The sequence below is a fragment of the Pleurodeles waltl genome, chromosome 2_2 (assembly GCF_031143425.1).
Source record: "Pleurodeles waltl isolate 20211129_DDA chromosome 2_2, aPleWal1.hap1.20221129, whole genome shotgun sequence".
NCBI lineage: Eukaryota > Metazoa > Chordata > Amphibia > Caudata > Salamandridae > Pleurodeles > Pleurodeles waltl.
The window spans coordinates 663,749,604-663,771,196 of NC_090439.1; the positions used below are offsets into that span (position 1 = coordinate 663,749,604).

At 44.0% G+C, this 21,593-nt stretch overlaps 1 protein-coding gene across 1 annotated transcript in view; it reads left to right on the forward strand.

Annotated features, from left to right (window-relative positions):
• SDCBP (syndecan binding protein) overlaps nucleotides 1–21,593 on the forward strand; it is a 92,308-nt gene that overhangs the window by 41,978 nt on the left and 28,737 nt on the right. Inside the window, exons 4-5 of the mRNA XM_069220226.1 lie at nucleotides 6,651–6,751; nucleotides 7,205–7,369. Coding sequence (XP_069076327.1) covers nucleotides 6,651–6,751; nucleotides 7,205–7,369 — 266 coding nt within the window. The remainder of the gene's footprint in view (nucleotides 1–6,650; nucleotides 6,752–7,204; nucleotides 7,370–21,593) is intronic.

The window sequence follows — 21,593 nt, forward strand, 5'->3', positions numbered from 1 at the left end:
TTTCGTAGTGAAAATCCTTCGACCGGGGTAAACCTGGATCTTGATCCGACGTCCCTGGGGCCCTCCTCAGATACACTGGCTGGGAGGTCCCGGTCAACTTTTTACCTTCGAACTTCGTCTCTTTTTTGAAGATTTTCTTTACGGGACGAACCTGCAAATCAGGCCTGGTCGCGGTTGAGGCAAGCCGGCTAGAGGTGCCACGGTGGGTCGGTCCCTCTATGGAGCTTTTTTTTCAAAAGTTCTCCAAACTTCTGGGGCTTCTCCCAGATGTTCTTTTAAGGTTATTTTGGGTTCCACAGCTCACCCCAAGGGTCCAGAAGCTCTGAGGTGATCCTTGGGGGTGCGGGCTACAACTCCCAGAATGCACCTGGCGCAAACATTTATTTGGCCACTGGGCAGTGGTCAGCTGGTTGCTTTCTTCAGGAGTTGGTGAAGAGGGCTCTGGTTAGCAATTTTTCACCTGTAGCAAACCGGCAGTCCTTCCTTGAACCAGTTGAAGCCAGGCAAAGTCCTTCTTGTGGTGAAGCCCAAGTGTGCAGCTGGTGCAGTCCTGAGTGCAGGTTCCAGGTGCAGGCCAGGGGTCCAGCAGGGCAGACCTTCTCCTTTGGTTCTTCCTTGTTGGAATCTGATGGGGATCTGAGGTGTGGGTGCAGGTCTGCCAGTTTTATCCTTGCTCCTGGGTGAAAAACAGGGGGGTCCTGATTCTCCAATCAAGTGCAGGGTCCTTCCCCCTGTGATGACTACTTCCTGGGAAGTGTGCCAAAAATCAATCCCTGGAGGCAACATTCTTCAAAAATCCATCATGGCAGAATCTGATTTTTGGAGGTTACATCTGGCTGAGCCCACCCACTGGTGTGGCTGAAAATCATACACACCCCTCTCCTGCCCTCTCCTAATCTAATCAAGGGGGCACCTAGTTGTCTGGGGTTGCAGGATGTGGGGGTGTTGCTGGGTTGTTCCAAATGTCCTTCTCTGCCTTTGAAGACCAGCTTGGCAGCCGTCCCCCTTCCTGCCTCACCATCTGCTGAGGGGAAATTCCCTCCCACAGGCACATCTCTTTGTATGAAGCCAGGCCACTTCACACCTCATCAAGGCAGCCTGACCAATCAGGGCACAGCAGCAAAAACAATGCAGGGCTGAAATTGTCAACTTTTCAGGTAAAGTTTAAAACTCTTTACCTGAACAAGTTTATATTAAATCCCACAACTGGAAGTTGTGGGATTTATTATAATGATTAATTTGATACCAAACACTTGGTATCCATTACTTAAGGGGACTTTAAAAATTAAAATAAAGTCTCCCAATTCTAGCCTATGAAGGCCATTTACTACAATGAGGGGAAAACGAATTTGGCTGTTTTACCTCACATGGGCTTATAAAACTATTTGTATAAGGTACCTGCTTATAGTTAATGGCACCCAGCCCTAGGGGCACATAGGGCACACCTTAGGGGTGATATATATGTAAAAATAAGGTAGTATAAGACTCTGGAACTACTTTTAATTCCAAAATCGAATTGGCATATAACTTTAATTTAAAAGCAGCCAGCAAGCCAGGCCTGCCTTTAAAATGACACTGAGCACCTCAGCAGTGTTCCTATGGGTGCCCTACCTATGCTGTGGTCCCTAAACCTACATGCCCTACCATATACTAGGGACTTATAGGGAGGTTAACTTAGCCAATTATAATTAGCCTAATTTGCATATCCACTTTACACAGAGCACTGGCCCTGGGACTGGTAAGCAGTACCCAGGGCACAGCCAAGAGTCAGTAACCACCAGTACCTTTCCAAAAAGTGTGGGGCTGACCAGGGCAAAAAGGAGGACATTCCTACACTGTCGTCCCCCCCCCCCCCCCCCCCTCTCTCCCAATGAAAGGTGATGGGTACTAACCTATACCCTGGTAGTCCTCATCAGCTAAGTGGAAAAACCTGGAAAGGCCATCTGCATTGGCATAGGCAGTCCCAGTTATGTGCTCTACTGTGAAGTCCATCCCCTGTAGGGAAATGGACCACCTTAACAGTTTTGGATTCTCCCCCTCATCTGCATCAGCCACCTGAGAGGTCTATGGTCAGTTTGTACACGGAAGTGAGTGCCAAACAAGTATGGCCTCAACTTCTTCAGGGACCAGACCACAGCAAAGGCCTCCCTCTCAATGGCACTCCATCTTTTCTCTCTGGGGAGTAGTTGCCTGCTGATCAAGGCAACTGGTTGATCTTGGCCCTCTTCATTAACTTGTGCTAACACTGCCCCAATCCCTTCCTCTGAAGCATCTGTTTGCACTATAAACTCCTTGCTATAGTCAGGGGCCAGTAATACTAGTGCTGAACACATAGCCTGTTTTAGGGTGTCAAAAGCTTTCTGACACTCTGGGGTCCAAATTACCTTCTTGGGTTGTTTCTTGGAGGTAAGCTCAGTCAGCGGGGCCACTATGGTCCCATGATTCTGAACAAACCTCCTGTAGTACCCAGTCAGGCAAAGAAAGGCCCTGACCTGAGTCTGGGTTTTAGGAGCCTCCCAATCCAGGATAGTCTGGATCTTGGGCTGGAGAGGTTGTACATGGCCTCCACCAACAAGGTGGCCCTGGTACACAACTGAGCTTTGCCCTATCTGGCACTTGCTTGCCTTGATAGTCAGGCCTGCTTGAAGCAGGGCCTGAAGCACTTCCTTCAGGTGGACCAGGTGGTCCTCCCAGGTGGAACTAAATGCAGCTAAATCATCCAGATAAGCTGCACTGAAAGATTCCAACCCAGACAGGACTCTATTCTATTCACATAGTCTCTCCTGACCAAACCCCATAATATCAGTGGCAGCAGCAAGCTTACCTCCAGCAGTGAGGATGCACGTGAGGTAACTTCCGGAGCAACAACTCCAAGGGAAGATGCAGAGGAAATTCTGGAAAGTGAGCATCTTACTCCTAACATTGACTTGCTCTATCTTTCACGCAATCACACAATATCTGTGGGGTAGGCTTCAAGGGTTTCATCCCTGCTGGAAAGTGTGAGATCACCTCCGATTGGTGGGTTCTATCTATCATTGAGCATAGCTACTGCCTCAAGCTGACATCATCCCTACCACATTTCCTGTCAGCCTGGAATACCTGCTCCTTTTAAAAGACCAGGTTCAAGTTCTCCTATTTAAAAGGGCTGTAGAACTAGTTCCTCTGCAGCACCAAAGCAAAGGGGTGTTCTCCCTATACTTCCTTTTTCCCAAAATGGATGCTCCCTAAGACCAGTATTAGACCTCAGGCTCCTCAATGAGTTCATCCTCTTGAACAATTTGCAGAATGCCATTCTGCTGCTGCAGCAAGGCTAATGTTTGCGGTCTCCGCAACACCCACCGTGTTCACCAAATGCTTAGCTATGGAAGCCGCACACCTCAGAAGGGGAAGCAGTCATTTTTTCCCCTGTTTTGACGATTGACTAAATAAGAGCACAGGCAGCAATGCCTAACTCGCATCCAAGCCACCATCTCCCTTCTGTACAGCTTGGCCTAAACCATAAATGCTACCACATCCATCTCCACTCTCTTCAGGTTTAACCCTTCTTATGGCTCCATCCTTAACACAGTAACTGCCAAAGCCTACCTCAGTAAGCAAATGGTACAAGTATTCCAGAAGCTATTTCTTCTTTTTCAGCCACATTGTCAGAACAGTGATGTGTCTCTTGGGAATGAAGGTCTCTGGTATAGCCATAGTTCCCAGGCCAGGCCAGCCCAGAGGGGTGCCTCTCAGCACAGTGGCCACAAGCAGAGATAAGATCTAGTGTTGATATTGGTCAGCTCCTATTGCTCTGTGCATTGGGGGAGGTAGGCACTTTATGAACATCATTCCACAAGTCACTATTACTATGGATGCTTCACTTACGGGCTGAAGGGCACATCTCCAAGACATCACAGTTCAAGATACGTAGCCGACTCAGCAAATAGGTTTCTGCATCATCTAGCCCTCAAAGTAGTCTTCCAGAACATTCCGGGCTAAGCAGCCATAAGAACCCACAACATGTCCACTATGGACTATCTCCACAAGCAGGGTGGCCACACTCCCCTCATCTGTCCACATTGGCATAGCACATTTAGTATTGGGTGATTCACTAACTAAAACACCTCTTAGCAGAGTACTTCCTGAAGTAGACTTCCATGTAACAGACCTTCTCAGCGGGACGAAACAAGTCCATGAATGGGAATTCCACCCGCATGCCCTACAACTGTACTTCTGCCATTGGGGTTTCACCATCATAGACCTCTTTGCCACTCTAACAGAGGCAAAGTGCCAAAAATGTACTTCCAGATTTCCACACCCTTAGTTGTTGGGCAGTGCTCTAGGGATAAAATGGTAAGATATTTGCCTATGCTTTTCCTCCTCGCCCACTTCTCCCATATATGGTCAGGAACCTTCGGCAAACATCCCTTACCCTTGTGGTTCCTACTTGGGCCCAACAGCCCTGGCCCTCAACAACTCTCAAAATGTAAGTTGTCTCGCACAAGAATCTTCCCCCAACAAACTGGACCTTCTCACAAAGAGCCAAGGCAGTCAGGCACTCGGTCAGCTCAACCTAGCCAAATGGCTCTTGAAACCCTAGAATTTGGGCTTGTCAGTCTACCCCAGGAATGCATGATCCACCTAACTGAAGGACGCAGACCCACTATGCAAGCTTGATATGCTGTTAAATGGGAAAGATTTGTCCATTATTGCATTGCAAACTACTTGGACCCGCTTAAGTCCAGGGTCCAGAACATTGTCTGTTACCTCCTTCACTTGCAAAAAAGTCAGAGCTTACCTACATTTTTATACGCTTTCACTTGCCCGCTATTGCAGCATACATGCAGAACGGAGAACACTCTTCACTATTCAGACTCCCTGCCATGAAGGCCTTTAAGGAAGGTCTCCAGTCATCCCACCAAGCTGTCCACCTGCCCCAGTATGAAACCCTAATGTAGTCGACTAGATTTAAGGGCCCTCCTTTTGAACCAGTACACTCATGCCCCTACATTTCCTTTTTTTAGGAAAGTTGCCTTCGTAAACGCTATTACATCCTTAAGGCACATTAGCGAACTACAGGTCACTCTAGAGAAGTCTTTCCTCCAAGTCCACAATGACAGGGTCGTTCTTAGAATTAATCCCAGGTTTTCACCAAAAGAGTTATGTCCTTTTCACCTTTAACCTATAAAACTCACTATGTTACTCCCAACACCCCCAACCAGCCTCTGAACCTGGAAGGTCTTTATAAACTTTCTACACACATGATGGTAAACATGCCATCACGTACTACATTGATGGGGCTAAGCCTTTTTTTTTTTTGCAAGTCTCATGTTGCTTTTAAACCTCAGGACGGCCATTCTATATCAATAGTAGGCTTAGCCAGGTGGATTGTCAAGTGCATCCAGACCTGCTACCTCAAAGGGGGGCCACCATGGTTTTCCTCGGGAACATCCCCATAGCTGATATTTGTAAGGCAGCTACATGGCAAACTCTGCACACACTTTTACCAAACACTATTCTATGGATGTCCTGGTGCCCAACAAGTTAGGGTTGGCCAAACCATTCTTAAGACTGTTTCAGTGATCCTCACCATCCACTTGCTGACGGCAGTTCTGCTTTACAGTCTGTGTAGAGCATACATACTACAAACAGAATAAGTTACTTAACTCGTAAGCAACTGTTGGTAGCATGTAGTGCTGTATATTTATGCATCCCCCCGCCTCCCTGGCAGCCAGTGGTTATTTCAGATATTTTCCTTCTCAGTCCTAACTCCCAATTATTTGTACACCTGATCATGCATGGTCATCATACTATTTCTACTTCCTTCTCCATCTATACGCTCACACACTGACCTAAAAACAATCTTAACAATGGAGCTGGTGCCCATGTTTATCACTAATTAAGGAAGGAGTCACAATATACTTCTTGACTTTAAAGACCTTTTTGAAGAAAGACAAGTTGCAAACATACACACCCAACACTAGATGGCAGGAGTATGCAGGACATGTGAATCTATAGGCACTACACTTTGCAAACACATGCCAAGCAACATAACCCTTTTCTGAGGAGGTGACAGAGTGCGAATGATGCACAATGAGAATAAATCATTTGCTGAGTGTGAATTTGTAAGTGGAGACCTGCCATTGCTTTGTAATGTTATTTTCAGGATTGGCTTTCAACAAGTAAAGCTCAAACAAGATTGTTTTGCGGTGAAAAAGAAGCCTGTATGTTTTTGTTCCAGAATTAGAGGGGGCACTATTTTCGGAGGTTCATATCCCCTTTCCTTAACTTGTAGGAAATACCTGCATCTTTGGGAAAGGGTTTCTCCGCATACTATGCCTTTTTGCTTGTGTGCAATGAACCCTCGGCATACCATGCAGGTTGTCCCCTACCTAGATGTTGTCCGTAGTAAAAGTCCAGGTTCTGTTTGCTTTGCTGCACGCAAAACTCTTGGAGGCGCTTCTCCTGACACGCCACATGTGTTGACGCCTCTCCGTAATTCAAGGTGTATGATTTGGATTTCTGCATCTACAGAGACAGTATTTGTTGCCTAGGAATCTGCTATTGACATACAGCAAAAAAGCTGGCTCTGGGAAGTACTTTGTGATAAACTGCTTTTGAAGACTTTAATGTTGATTTATTAAAATATATATTCCTTTGTTTCTTTGTAGAATTGTATCCCAAATTATACCCTGAACTTGCTCAGTACATGGGATTAAGTCTTAATGAAGAAGAAATACATAGAAATCTGGCTATGGTACCGTCGCAAGGGGTATGAAAATTAATTTTCCTAGAAATTGTACATTTTACTATGCTAAACCCACAGCTTTGTATTTCAAAGAAATTTGCATTTTTGTTTCGTACTGCAAAATTTCAGACTGTAGTTTTTTCTTTTCTTCTTGAAGATAAAAACAAAATATCTTTTCAGAGGATTGGCCTTACTAGTATCTGTCAAACATTTTCAGTTTCAAGCATTGAGCATAGTACCATTATTCATTTCTTAATATATCTGGGCATTGCTTCCTTCTGCAACCACTTAGTATCTACTATGTCATTCAAACAGCGTTTTGGGGGTAACCACCTTGAAATTCTAGTTTAAATATGTATTTCACACATTGCTGTTTTTATTTTCTCACAGCTCTTGTTTCTTGCGTAAGTATTGTTTTTTTATTTAGGGGTATTTGTTTTCCATTAGTTTTAATGTATTTTCATTTGTTCTAATTAGCAACAACTTGCAACAAGGCCTTCCTCAATTAATTACATGGTAGCTCCTATAACCGCAAATGATGTTGGGATTCGGAGAGCAGAAATCAAGCAAGGTGTTCGAGAAGTAATCTTGTGTAAAGATCAAGATGGCAAAATTGGTCTTCGACTTAAATCTGTCGATAATGTAAGTATTCATTTAAAAAAAAAAAATTATGTTGGTAAAATGTATGCATACTTCAGTTGTGCCTTATGCTGTCAAAAGGGAAGGCTAAAGTTAGGTGAAGACCAGAAATCTAAACATTTCATACAGATTACCATATCGATGCCTTTCAAATAATGTCTTGACACTTCACTGTGATCTTCAAAGAAATCATATAAGTGCAAACAAAACATTTCTCAGTCTCACCAACATTATAATTTATAACGTCTTGGAGTTCCTCCTTATATCAAACAGTAACCAGACCATGTTACAACATGCTTTGTAAAAGCCTCAAAAGACATACTACTTAAACTTAAAAGACACAGTATTCAAGTACAAGCAGTTTAAATGTCAAGATCTAGCTGTCTTAATTAAATATATACTTCCGTGGCACTTTACACAAATGGTGAAAGTGAACCACTCCTTTTCAATTTATAATTTGCAGAAAATCTGATCAAATTTTAAGATTTTCATGGTACTGATCTAGCTTCTACAGACAAAATCCTCTTTTGGAGCAACCCACACACCATTTTTAAACTCTACTTGCAAGGGCAGGGCTTTCATTTGAATGCCAGAATGAGGAGTCTTGCACTAGGATTCTAGGCAGATCATTGGAGAATCTATTAACCTCTTGTGATTTATCGAAATTAGTACCTTAATCTTCATTGATCTGTAGATGAAAAAAACCTTTACCACGTTTTTTGTTAAAGATTTTCAGTGGTTTGCAAAGTTGCAGGGTCACATTTATTTAGAGTTAAGCACAAGTCATGCTCTTCATGTTAATGAAGCTAGCTGGCTCCCTGCTGCTGCCTTTTACTAATAGTTTGTGGGATTTTGTAATCTGTAAAGCAACATTCTTGTATTCGGAAGTCTTTTTTTTGTACAGCCTTCTTGCCTTGTATCTCTTTCAAATGTGACCGCTTTAAAGAAAAGATTGATTGCTTATATTAGCACTTGCAGATCAAAAGGCTTGTTGATGCTAAAAAGGTCCATCTGGCAGTATATAGTTCAGAAGCATGTGCTCTGCAGAATAGATAGGTTTTCAATGATTTGTGGAAGGCCAGGTGGTCCTAGCTGAAACAGGAATGCACATTCAAGTTACTGGTCCAGTTACTCTCAGCTCCTGCCTTCCACTGCTTCACTGTTTGAAGCGATCATTTAAGTTGAGCTACTTGCAGCAGCAGAGTTGAGCATAATCGAAGGGACCAGGGTAGCACATAGTGGGTAAAGCTCTCCCTAGTGCCATAGAATGCCTGACATGGTGGTCACCGCATCCACCTACTCAGCAGGACACACGCTTGACGCAATTTTCACCTCAAGCCAACAAACAGCCTACACCCACACCACCGAACTCCTCTGGACTGACCACCACTGCGCCCACTTCTCCTTCGCCAAACCCCCCACACACCACCATCAACACACCACACCCTACTGCATGTGGGACAAGATCCCCTCAGAACGCCTGAACTCCCAACTGGCTCACAACCCCCCTGCCCCCACACCAACAACCCCAACACAGGAGCCCACAGCCTCTCGAAATGGATCACCACCTGCGCAGACACACTCCCCCCTCAGAAAACACATCACCACCTGCAACATCAAGAACGTCCCATGGTTCAACCCCCGAACTCCAAGACTCCAATCGCAAATGCCGCCAAGCGGAGAAAATATGGAAACAAGAACCCTCTACAACCAACTTCTCCACCCTCAAAGCCACCATTCGCACCCATCACCAACTCATACTCATACTTTTGTTGACTTGCACCCATGTATTTGTGTATAACAAAATTATTGCCTTCAGCAGTGCGTTGGGCAGAGCCCACCACTTTAACTTGCTCCTGAGCAGTTATCTATGTACCTAATCAAAGGCAGCTTTGAAGTCCATGAAAGCAACATATAATTTTCTCTTTTGACGCTTGCTCCGCTTCGCCAAAAACGCAGTCACTAGTATGTTTGTTGTTGTACGCGCACCCTTCAAACCAGCTTGATTTGCTGGTAAAGTGTTGTGATGAGTGGTCCAGTCTACTAAGTCAGCCACAAGCAGCAAGGCATAATTGGCTTCTAATGTAAGAAGGGCTATAAGCCTTTAATTAGCAGGGTTTGTTCTATCTCGCCCTTATAAATTGGATTGATTATTGAACCGCGCCTACTTTCTGGTACTGGGCACTCATTGTGACCGTCGTTACTTAGAGGACCTAATCTAACATTCTATGGAACTTAAGGTAGGGCGCCATCCAGCCAATTTTGGTGTTCTTAGGATATTGCTATTTCTAAATACGTATATGGTTCGTATTGTGCAGGTTCATTTTCTGGAGTGTAGTAGTGAAATGTGTGTGTATGTGTTTCCCATCTGCTGCTGGAAAGGTGACCCAAGAATAGAAACGTCCAGTTCTGTATGCTGTGTGAGCCTCAACAACAAATGTAACTCCTTCTCCCTCATCTGTAAGGCCGTTATTTCTTAAATGTGTTATGAGGTGGAGTCTCGTGTTTTCTGCAATTATGATCTGTTGTTGCTCCACAATATTTAAGATAGTATTGTTCAGAGATAAACACCAATTGGGCAAATCCTTTTAAGAGTTCAAGCTTTAACAACCTACAGCATCAAATATGTGCTACCTATCTATCCGAGGAGGATCTTACCTAATACCACAGACGTCTCCGTATACGGTAATTAGGGTATCTTTGAATATAATGAGACATACTTAGGAGATCCGTAAAGCTAGTGCCTAACCAACGTTGGTGGCGCCATGTTGTAGGACTCTCGTTGTAAGGAGACTGCTGAATGTCGGGAGGCACTACCATGAGCGTAGGGGACTGAGTCTGATCCCACACCATTTGACAGCTGTCAACCTAACCCTTTCGGCTAGCTAGCAGCACCTCACCAGAAACCGAGAATAAAGGTGATTTGTGACAGCCTATCGCATGACGCTCTAGGAATCCTTAGGGAAGTTGTAGTGGAACAGATTTTACCCCTTTCTCTCAGTTATTCAGGTCTCATACAAGCAAAGACAAACTGAAGCTGGATTTGGTTCACTAAGTTTATTGCAGCAACTGCATTTTATGTAAAAAGGCATGAATTGTGATTATTAGGATAATGAAACAGAACACCATTAGAGCTGTGACTAGGAGAGTGAAACAGAGGAAAAAGTCCCACCATACTGTCACAATAGTTATTCTAAAATCCCTACCTGCACTACTAAGATTCTACATGAGAGCAATAGCAGGGTTAGGCCCAATCTGCCCATCTAGTCCCCTGAAGGAAACCCAATCCCCATACCAGTGCTATGGGTAGAGAAGAGGTCTATTGGTCTGCTGGGAGTCCTTCCACATGAATGAAGAGAAGATGCAGAGTTTCAGCAGAAACAGCGTGCAGCATGAGATGGCAGGCTGGCTGGAAGGTTCACTCTAAGGTGGTGGGAGGGTCAGTGTGGTGTTTTATACTAAAACATCTGCTGTTCCAAGAGCTGCCCAGATGTGACAACACATTTGTCCTGAGTAGGGTAGACATTGTACTCTTTATACCGGTAATACCTGCTAAACTATTGTGTGCAGCCTTGGGATAAGCACAGGATGCAAAAGTCACGCAAAGAAATGATTAACACATTCTGCGCAAAAGGGCAACTGGTAAAACAATAATAAAACATCTCCACTAAAACAAAGCTGTGCTAAAATAATAAGAGGAATACAATGAAATGTGACTATGTGAAAGGACACAGGCCGCAGGCCCAGAGCAAAAATAATGTGCCTGTGTAAATGCTAAAATAACCCCACATCACATTAAGGATTGTACATGTCCCACCATTCAAGTATTGATCTGAAGACACCAGTTGCCTTGGTCACCATGGTGATACTAGCACCAGTGTCCCTATGGGCTTCACCTCTGACTCCATTGATATGTGGCTGTTGTCTGTATTTCTCCATATTACTGGGCCAGACAGCCAGGGCAACTACATCCATCCCACCCTCTGAAACTAGAGTTGCCTCAGTGGATTTACGGACATGGTCAGGGCCCACCTGGAATCTAGCTCTGAGACTTGCCACTGCATTTACTGCAGGTGCACTAGAGGCATTATTTTTGTGGGAACAAGTAGGGTCTCCGGTTCAGTGTCCAGTAGCCTTGAAGTCATGACACCAAGCCCTTTTGGAATCCCAGTTTTTACCTTTGTACCCACTCTTGGATTGGGAAGAGTCTGAGGGCCCACCATCCTAGGAAGATTTATGGGGCCTTTAGGAGTCTCTGTTTTTATCCTTTGTTTGGTCACCATCTTTCTCTTGACAGGGCTTTTTGGCCTCTTTCTTATGGTCACCCTCCCCGGGTCACCTTTAATTTGAGTCAATGGTATGCCTTCTTCCCCAACTCTTGAGGAGAAAGTGGTCCTAGATCTCCCAGGTACTGATGTGACTTCTCTTTAAAACAATTACTTAACAGAAGCTCTTCCATAATTAATTCATAAAGCCCTTCATATTCATGCACCCTGTTACCCCAGTGTTTTCACTGAAAAGTCTACAAAATCTACCCAGGTCTGACTCTGCGTTTTTTCAAGTCTCCCTGAACCTGATCCTGTATTGTTCATGGTGAGTCCAAAAGCCCTCAATCAGGGTATCCTTCATAAGGTCATAGGACTCTGCATCTACCTTAATCAATGTCAGGAGTATATCCCTGCATTTACCCGAGAAGGCCAATACATCTGGCTGACCTTCCTGGCTCTACAGGCTCTCTCAAAGGCTGTGAACCATTTGGTGATATCATCACCTTCTGAGTATTTGGGACAATCCCTTTTTTGGATTTTAGGGTCACACGTTTTCCCCCTAGTTATGATTTTGCTGCATCCAAAGACCGGTCTTGGGTCCATCTCAGCTCTTTCTTTTTCTATAGCTGAGTTTAGCCTTGAAGACTATGTATCCTCTTAGCTAGCTTCTGAAGGTCTGCATCTTTAGTATCTATATCTTCTGAGACACTACTAGAAGTGTTGTCAGTGGAGGTATTGTCTAAGGGGGTAGAGATGAAGTCAATGTCTACCTCATCCACGTCTGCATTTTCCTCATTATCTCCAGTGGGGGTATTTTTACTTGTCAAGGTCTTATCATTCTCTGCCAGCAACTTCTGCAGATGGGCTTTTGTGTGTTTATGCCCTCTGGCAAATGTCCATGGTTCACAGAGCTCTGTAAGTTGGGGTACCTGAAGGTGCTGATAAGGGTGCCAGGTTGAGTTCTTGGGAAGGCCCTTGCTCAGACGTGGTGTTTAAAGTAGTTGGGGGACTTTTTAAAGGACTTAAAAAAGAATGCTAAGTACTTTACTATATGATGTAACTTAAAATAGTAAAGTAAGTTCTAAACCGTTTTACACAGGGACTTAACCAAGGCCCTACAGCTATTTTAAAATAAGTTAGAAAAAAATGAAAAAAATACTTGACTAAGGACAATTTTTAGACTCCTCTGTGGAGTCACTTATCAACCAAGTGGTACAGTAGATGTCAAGTATTGTATCCCAACCACTGCACTACCAATGGCAGAAGCTGGCCCTTTATGTGGTTACCGTGTAAAGAGTCCAGTGGTTCCCCTAGTGAGTGGACAGGGCCTGCCTTGCAATCCCAAAGTGCCCTACTTGGAGGTATTGTGCTCGAGCTGTTTTACGCTTAACACAGAGGAGTGCAAGACACCTACAAATACACACATTAGTCAATAACTGAGGCACACGACTCAAGAAGGAGATCAACACCAATTTATGAAAATAGTAAGCATATTTATATATGGTTAGGCATCGGAGAAAAATCATTCAGGTAAGTATGTTTTTAAACAGAAATTCTTTTCACTTTAAAAAAAAAAAGTAGACCCAGTGCAAGTTCTTAGTTCTGCAATGTTATTCTGTTAGAGGTGGGGTGAGAGTTCTGCAGTCAGGAGTACAGCGACTTACGAGACCAATCTCCTGCGGTTATTGTGAGTAGTGGGCGCAGTCCAAGGCAGCACTCTCAGTACACCCTCAGCAACAGGGGGGAGGCCAGGTGCAGAGTGCAATTAATGTTGTGTACCAAATGCGTTCCTATGGAGATCAGATTCTATGGTGCTGTCTGGCGACGGGTTTGACAGTCTGGAGTCCTCTTCAGTTGTTCTTGGGTGCCTGCAAAGGAGCACCTCCACAGGAGTTCCTTGTGCTGGGTTGAATGCTGGCTGTCTTCCCTGGATTTTGGAAGTTTCAGCAGCTGGAGGGCAAGGTGTCTTTCTCGCAGTTATCAAAGTCTACAGGCAGGGTTGGTGCAAAGTCCATCACGGATCTTCAGTTCTTGCCTTTTGTGTCTCTGCAGTGTCTGTCAGGTCAGGAGGGATCTGCTTCTCTGGTGACAGGGGCTCATCTAAATACTGAATTTAGGGGTGTGTAGGGTTGTAGCCAATGGGCTACTGACCCTTGGTCACTACACACCCTATATAACCACTTCCTGTGGGAAGTGGGCATAACCCTATCCCAGAATTCCTAAGTTAGCCATTACAAAGATGGCTACTTCTGAAAAGTCATGTTCACCTCGCAGTAGCACACCTTGGGGGTGGTAGTAGCCTGGGGTGGCTTGCCTACCTGACTAGCTCATTTTCCTGCCTTTGCAGGTGCCAAATGGGCTCTGTACGGGCGTAGGGGTGGCTTCCTCTCCTGTGAGGGGAGCTAGATTGGCATTTCAAAGGCGGCAGCCCTTAGAGGCTTGCTGCTTTAGGAAGGCTAATCGACAGGTCATCCTGTGGGAGGGGGTGTTACACCCACTACCTGCACAGGCTTTTGTTCTGGGCCTCCTAAGAGCAGAAGGCTCTGACCTTAGGGTGTCCAGAATGGTGTCTCAGGTGGCAGGCTGGCAGAAACTGGTGAGTGAGCACACCAGAGGATTGTAGGGTTTCATGGGGTACCTCTAGGTGCATGTATTGGTCAATCCAACACTGGTTTCAGTGTGGGTTCACTAATAGGGACATTTGTTATCAAACATCTTCTCTCTTCAGTGAAGCCATTTTGTAGCTGGGGAACTCGTGTTGACCAGTCAAGCACATGCATTTAAAATGGCTTCCCAGGTAACTTAATATGTCTGAAGATTGACAAAGACCTAGCAGGGGCATATCTGCTTGTGCAGATATGCCCTCACATGTAATATAATGCACCCTGCCTTAGGACTGTGTGGCCTGCTAGAATGGTGACTTACATATATTGCATGCAGTGTTAGGGGACATGGCACACAACTTTGCAGCTGCGAGAGATTTGAGTGCTTGGTTAGGTTTTGATTTATTTAGTGTTGTCACAACAAAACTCCTAAAAAGTGCATGGAGCAGATTGGAAGGCTTGTTATTTTAAAAAAACATCTGTAATAAAAGAACCACTTCACTGTTTTTTATTTTAAAAAAATGAACATGTAAAATTATAATTGAAAGCATGTTGGGCCATATTTAGGGAACAACATATTTTGTATTGCAGTGATACATGCTATTTTTTTTGGTCAATTAACAATCGCACCAGCCTGCCAATAGGTAACAGGCAAACTGGCATAAAATTTGTTTAGGTTCCTGTAAGACAGTTGGCCTCTTCTATTTACCTTAGTATTCATTCAGTCTGTCTGTGTCTGACACAGTATACAAGCATGTACAATCTGGTCTGAGGCAGGTAAATTGGCCTCGAGGGATGCATCGATTTCCTGCCAGTACCGTCACTTCTTCTGAAATTAATGTAAGATGGGACAGTCAATCAACTTGGTACATGACTGTCCCAGCCCTTCAGGATTTATCTTAGAATAGACAACATTTGGTCATGTGTTCAGTCTGGGCATATGCCACATTCAGTATGTACAAAATGGTGTCAGAAATGGGAGGTCCTACCAGAAAGTCACTGCACTCCTTACAGGGTAGTTAGTTACTATTAAAGTACAGTGGGACTGGGGCATTAATAAATTATTATCATGTAACTAAAGCTGAGCATGCAGCTTTTGAGAAACGTTGACCTGTGGCATTTGGCTGGTTGTGTTCTATTTCTTACACCAGCCTACCACCAAATTGATTGCTGTTGGTCAGTTATGATAGCAAAAAAGAGAGGAACAATACATTTCCAACCGTGTCAGTGTCTCTAAAAAGCCAGTTGGCCTTGAGATAAATTAGTCTCATTCTAGCAGAGCATGACTGACATTGCAGCTGAGAAAATACTTGTATGTAAGAATCTGCTGCTTTTCTGAACATTTTGAGTTGCTTAGTGCTATTTGTGCACTGTTTGACAGATCATTGCTACATTCCGGTTTGATATTTTCAGCCAAATGGCTTCAACGGAATGAATTCACTGTATAATTAAATGAGAATTTTAGGCATCATAAAATAAATGTGCTTTTCCAAGGCTATGGATACTTTGTGTTATGACGTTGCCTAGCGTTGGCCAGCTATGTCCTAGTCCTATTGACTTTCCATGCCAATTTGATAGTAGGCAAATGCTATTTTCCTCTTGGGCTCGCTAAACTGTGTGCTTGTGTGCCTATATAAGAGCTCTTTGAGGTTGGTGTTGGTGAAGTTAATGAGTTATTTAAGTTCTATCAAGTGGTTGTACTGACTCGTTAGGGTTCATGAGATGAAAAAGTGTTACCTTCTGATTGTTTTCCTCCAAGTAGACTATAATAACATGATTGATAAAGGCACTGGATGCTGCCAGTTCATTGTGATGGGGTTCCCATTTTAAGGTTCCACTTAGATAGTATATGCGCTGTCTCTGCAAGACATTTTGTTTACATACAGTGGGCTTACAGCCCACCCATACTTCACTATTGGTTAGCTCAGTGTTGCTCTCATTTGCTACGTCCAGTTTGTCATGGCATGCAGGTGTTGTGCCTGCCTCATGTATCTGGCCCTTCCAGGTACACTGACTGCTTCTTTCCAGGTTGAGACATGTGGGCGTCATGCTGTCCTCATGTATCTGGCCCTCTGCAGGAACACGGACCAACTATTTGTGCCCTTCCACTGCTGCCGTGTTTGGAGATACTTTTACTTTTATTTTTATTTTTAAAAGACTTACGGACTCCTCCAATACCACTGGACCCTCTTAATCCCGCCCTCAGCGTTGCTAACACTCTGATACATGTCACTGCACATACGTCCAGCAAAATACCCCACGCAACTGCGCTGAGCAAGTGTAACTCACTACAACTGCTGTATGTCGTGGCACGCATGGACCGACATCGCTACAGACACTGGCTTGACTCAGTGCACTGATGTGAATTACCGCACGCAGTTACAGCTCTCGTGCCGGTGATGCATATCACGGCCACACTTAAAGAACATTATTGAGGCTGTCTCATTGCACCACTTTATCTGCACACAGGGAGCACACCAAACTTTGCCAGCTGTATGTGTGAGGAATTTTGTTTACATACAGTGGGCTTATTGCCCGTCCATAGTTTACCATGTCAAAGTGTATTCTCCCCAAATTTATAAAAACACAAATAATTTTTGGCCACACAGTCCCTTAGAAAACAACCTTGCCTGTAGGCATGATTATGATATAATCTACGTGAGAAATATCTGCATTCCAATCGTCTCAGGACCCCAAATCCCTCTGCTGCTGTTTAACCCGCCCCACTGGTTAGCCAGTGTGTGGCTCTTATCCCTGGGATTAGTGCATTTACTGCCGTCGAAGAACTCTTCTCATCCAAACAGACTAATCATTGACTCTCACATCGGTGGCCTTTTTACAAGCAGTAAAATCTTGGGAGTTTTTCCAAGAATTCCATGATGCATGCCATGCTCTGACATGATGGCACCCTTGATACAGCGCTTTTATTCTAACTTTGAGCTATATTGCACTGAAACATGTTTTAAAGACCTTGGCGAAGCTAGTAGCTCTCTCGTAGGCGAAACCTATTGGCTTTGCCAATGCTTGTTCTTTCCTTGCGTGCATTATGGCCACAGCAACCTTGAAATTATGCTAAAGGAGCGTGGATGGGACTTTACATAATATACCTTATTGCAAGATAATGTTATTTATGATAATTGAAGCATTGGAATTATAATTTTCTATACAATAAAACTTATTGAACCTGTTTTCTTTTAATGCTTTATAGCGTACATCATGACAGGCATAATTACATAACGCTCTCAGGACCAAAATAAGGGCACCTACACGGAGCATGCAGTGTGTCCATCTGCCCACAGGTGGGGCGAGCACTGTTGGCCAATCCATTGTTAACAGGCATTAAGAATTGTACCGAAACAATAAACATTGTTAATATAAGAGTCCAGCCAGCGCAGTGGGGGGAGAGAGATGCACACATTGCTTGAACATCAGCCTCGGGGGCCCACACCTCCAGTCCAGGCAAGAAACGAGGCTGTAACCACACCCGATCCCTGTCCATGGCTCCTCGGGCACACATCCATCCCCAGCTTTTAATCTCTCAACCCTTTCCCCATCATGGATATTCCCCAGTATTACCCCCAGGGGTGTACCCCCTCTGGGGGGGAGGCAGGGGGGGATATTGTCTGGCGCCATTGCAGTCAGCTGATTGACCATCTCCGGCCACCACCCACGGTCTCTTTCCACATCCATCACTTCTGACCATTCACAGCTGAATCACCTCTGCCAGGGCCCACTCCCATAAGTCCTTCCGCCACTTGCCTAGCAAGGGCAATGCGGCTGCCATCCAGTGGATTGCTATTCACCGGCTGGCCAGCACTAGCCGCATACCTTTGTTTTAGCGCGAGGGGTCGGAATGAGGCCAAGTAAGTAGTGTCTGAAACAGGTGTCCAACCGCAGGATAGTCATTCCACGAAGCTCCTTAACCTCTTAGCTGCTGGGCCTTCCCCCCCCCCCCCCCCCCTCCAGTGCTGAGCCCTTTTTTGACTATTTGGGGTAGTTCACGCTTAGGCCTTCATAACTTTTTGTCCACATAAGCTATCCACGCCAAATTTGTGTCCTTTTTTTCCCAACATCCTAGGGATTCTAATGGTACCCAGAGTTTGTGGTTTCCCCTGGAGGAGACCAAGAAATTAGCCAAAATACAGTGAAAATTTCGTGTTTTTTTTCAAAAAAAATGGGGAAAAAAGGGCTGTCGCAGAAGGATTGTGTTTTTTTTTCCCCTGAAAATGGCATCAACAAAGGGTTTCTGGTGCTAAAATCACCATCTTCCCACCTTTCAGGAACGGTCAGACTTGAATCAGAAAACCACATTTTTCAACACAATTTTGGCATTTTACTGGGACATACCCCATTTTTACTATTTTTGGTGCTTTCAGCCTCCTTCCAGTAAGTGACGGGAATCGGTGTGAAACCAATGCTGGATCCCGGAAAGCTAAACATTTCTGAAAAGTAGACAAAATTCTGAATTCAGCAAGGGGTCATTTGTGTAGATCCTACAAGGGTTTCCTACAGAAAATAACAGCTGAAATAAAAAAAATATTGAAAGTGAGCTGAAAAAAAACAGCCATGTTTCTCCACGTTTTACTCTAACTTTTTCCTGCAATGTCAGATTTTTTAAAGCAATATACTGTTACATGTGCTGGACTCTTCCGGTTGCGAGGATATATAGGGTTTGTAGGTTCATCAAGATCCCTAGGTACCCAGAGCCAATAAATGAGGTGCACCTTGCAATGGGTTTTCATTCTATACCGGGTATACAGCAATTCATTTGCTGAAATATAAAGAGTGAAAAATAGGTATCTAGAAAACCTTTGTATTTCCAAAATGGGCATAAGATAAGGTGTTGAGAAGCAGTGGTTATTTGCACATCTCTGAATTCCTTGGTGCCCATACTAGCATGTAAATTACAGGCCATTTCTCAAATAGACGTCATTTTTACACACTGTTTTACATTTGGAAGAAAAAAATGTAGAGCAAGACAAGGGGCAATAACACTTGTTTTGCTATTCTGTGTTCCCCCCAAGTCTCCCGATAAAAATGGTACCTCACTTGCGTGGGTAGGCCTAATGCTTACGACAGGAAACCAACATGGACACATCACATTTTTATATTGAAATCTGACATGTTTTTTGCAAAGTGTCTAGCTGTAGATTTTGGCCTCTAGCTCAGCCGGCACCTACGGAAACCTACCAAACCTGTGCATTTTTTTAAACTAGAGACCTAGGGGAATCCAAGATGGGGTGACTTGTGGGGCTCTGACCAGGTTCTGTTACCCAGAATCCTTTGCAAACCTCAAAATGTGGCTAAAAAACACCTTTTCCTCACATTTCGGTGAAAGAAAGTTCTGGAATCTGAGAGGAGCCACAAATTTCCTTCCATCCAGCGCTCCCCCAAGTCTCCCGATAAAAATGGTACCTCATTTGTGTGGGTAGGCCTGGTGCCCGCGACAGGAATAGATCACACAACGGTCAATGTTGGTCCTTACATGAGGCAGCTGTTGACCCTGGGGTGATCCATTCCTGACACAGGCACTAGGTGTAGGCACTCAAGTGGGGTAGTGTTTTTATCAGGACAGGTGAGGAATCACAGGGTGGTAGGAATTTTGTGGATCTCAGCATATTCCTGTAGTTTGTGTGACAGAAATGCGAGAAAAATTGAGTTTTTATTCAACATTTCAGCTTTGCAGGGTATTCTGGGTAAGAAAACTTTGGGGAATCCACACAAGTCACACCTCTGTGGACTACCCTGAATGTCTAGTTTCCAGAAATGTTTGGGTTTAGTATGTTTCTCTATATGGCTGCCGAACCCAGGACCAAAAACACAGGTGCCTGCCTTACAAAACCAGTTTGTTTTGTGATAGATAATTTTGATGTCTCCACAATACGATTTGGGCGGTGGAATTTGGGGCTGAACTAAATTGGGGATATATATATATATATATATATATATATATATATATATATATCTCTCTCTCTCTTTCCTCTTTCCTCTTTCCTCTTTCCTCTTTCCTCTTTTCCCCCCCCCCCCCTTCTCCTGCTCTCTGGGTTGGGCTAACCCACTATTACCCCGTTGCACAGACTGTGCTTGCAAAGGGACTGCAGGACTGACCTCCTTCATAATTTACTGGAAGAGGAGTTATTGAATAGGACTCCTCCGACTGAAAAATCACTCACAGAGTCTGCGCCATTGTCCTATCCCTCAGATGCTGTCTCAGTATCTGATGTCTCTGATCCTATGTCAGAGCTGTCCTCTGTAACCCGAGTGACTGCAGCAGTCATTCATCAAGATGCCATCTCTGCTATTGGCTAAACTGTTGCTCTAAAACACTAGCCTACGTAGACAGTCACAAAATCGATGGTGTGTGTGAGATACGTGCAACAGTAGAGGCCACCTTACCTGCGCTTCTTCCCTCAATCAGCACGTTCTTTCAAGACACTCAAAAAACACTTTTTCACATACCATTCGTCACAGTCTTTAGCACCTCCTGCGCCCAGTCCAACAATCATTATTGGTGCTCCCACTCCCTCCTCCTCGGATTCCTTCATTACCACCCAGCAAAAGTGCCCTTCATCTCTCCATAGCCGCCCTCCACCCCGCACATACATTTCATTTGTATTATAGCGCAGGTAATGGCTGACTTTACTAATGTACTCAGCTATTTACATAAAATACAGATTTGCTCTTTGCAGTAGGCATATAAACCTTCTGCGCTTCTTTATGGCACTAAAACTGCCACTAGACAAAAGTCTGACACTTTTGTAGCAGAAACATAATCACAATACTTACTTTACTTTTTTATTGCTGCCTAAAAGCTACAGTTGAAATGCGTCCGTTGAAGTATGTGCATTGCTTTGAAGACACAAGCTGCAACTGCAAGACAACTGGTGGCAAAAAAACAAAAAAAAAAAATATATATATATATATATATATATATATATAATACATATATATATAAATAATATAGATCACTTTTATATGTGGGTCTGGTTTGACAAAAGTGATTGTTTTTTTTTATATATAATCTCTATAGATATATCCATGTAGATAAATATTTTTTATATATATAGATATAGATCTATATTTTATTTTTTTGTACTTGTATGGTTTCCTTGGGGGCCAAAATGGCCCCCAGGGAAACCCTACAATAACTAAAAAAAAATATTGCCCCCACAGGGGGTTGCCCTTCCCACGGGCGACCCCCTGTCCATTTCTTTTTATTTTATTTTATTTAAAAAAAATAAAATTTAGCCCCTCGGGGGGCGCGATCGTTTGGGGCCGTTTTCCCCATTGGCCAAAAGGCCGCTTCCTGCTCCGATGGGGAAATCCACAAAGTGACGTCAGCGCAACTCTCAGCGC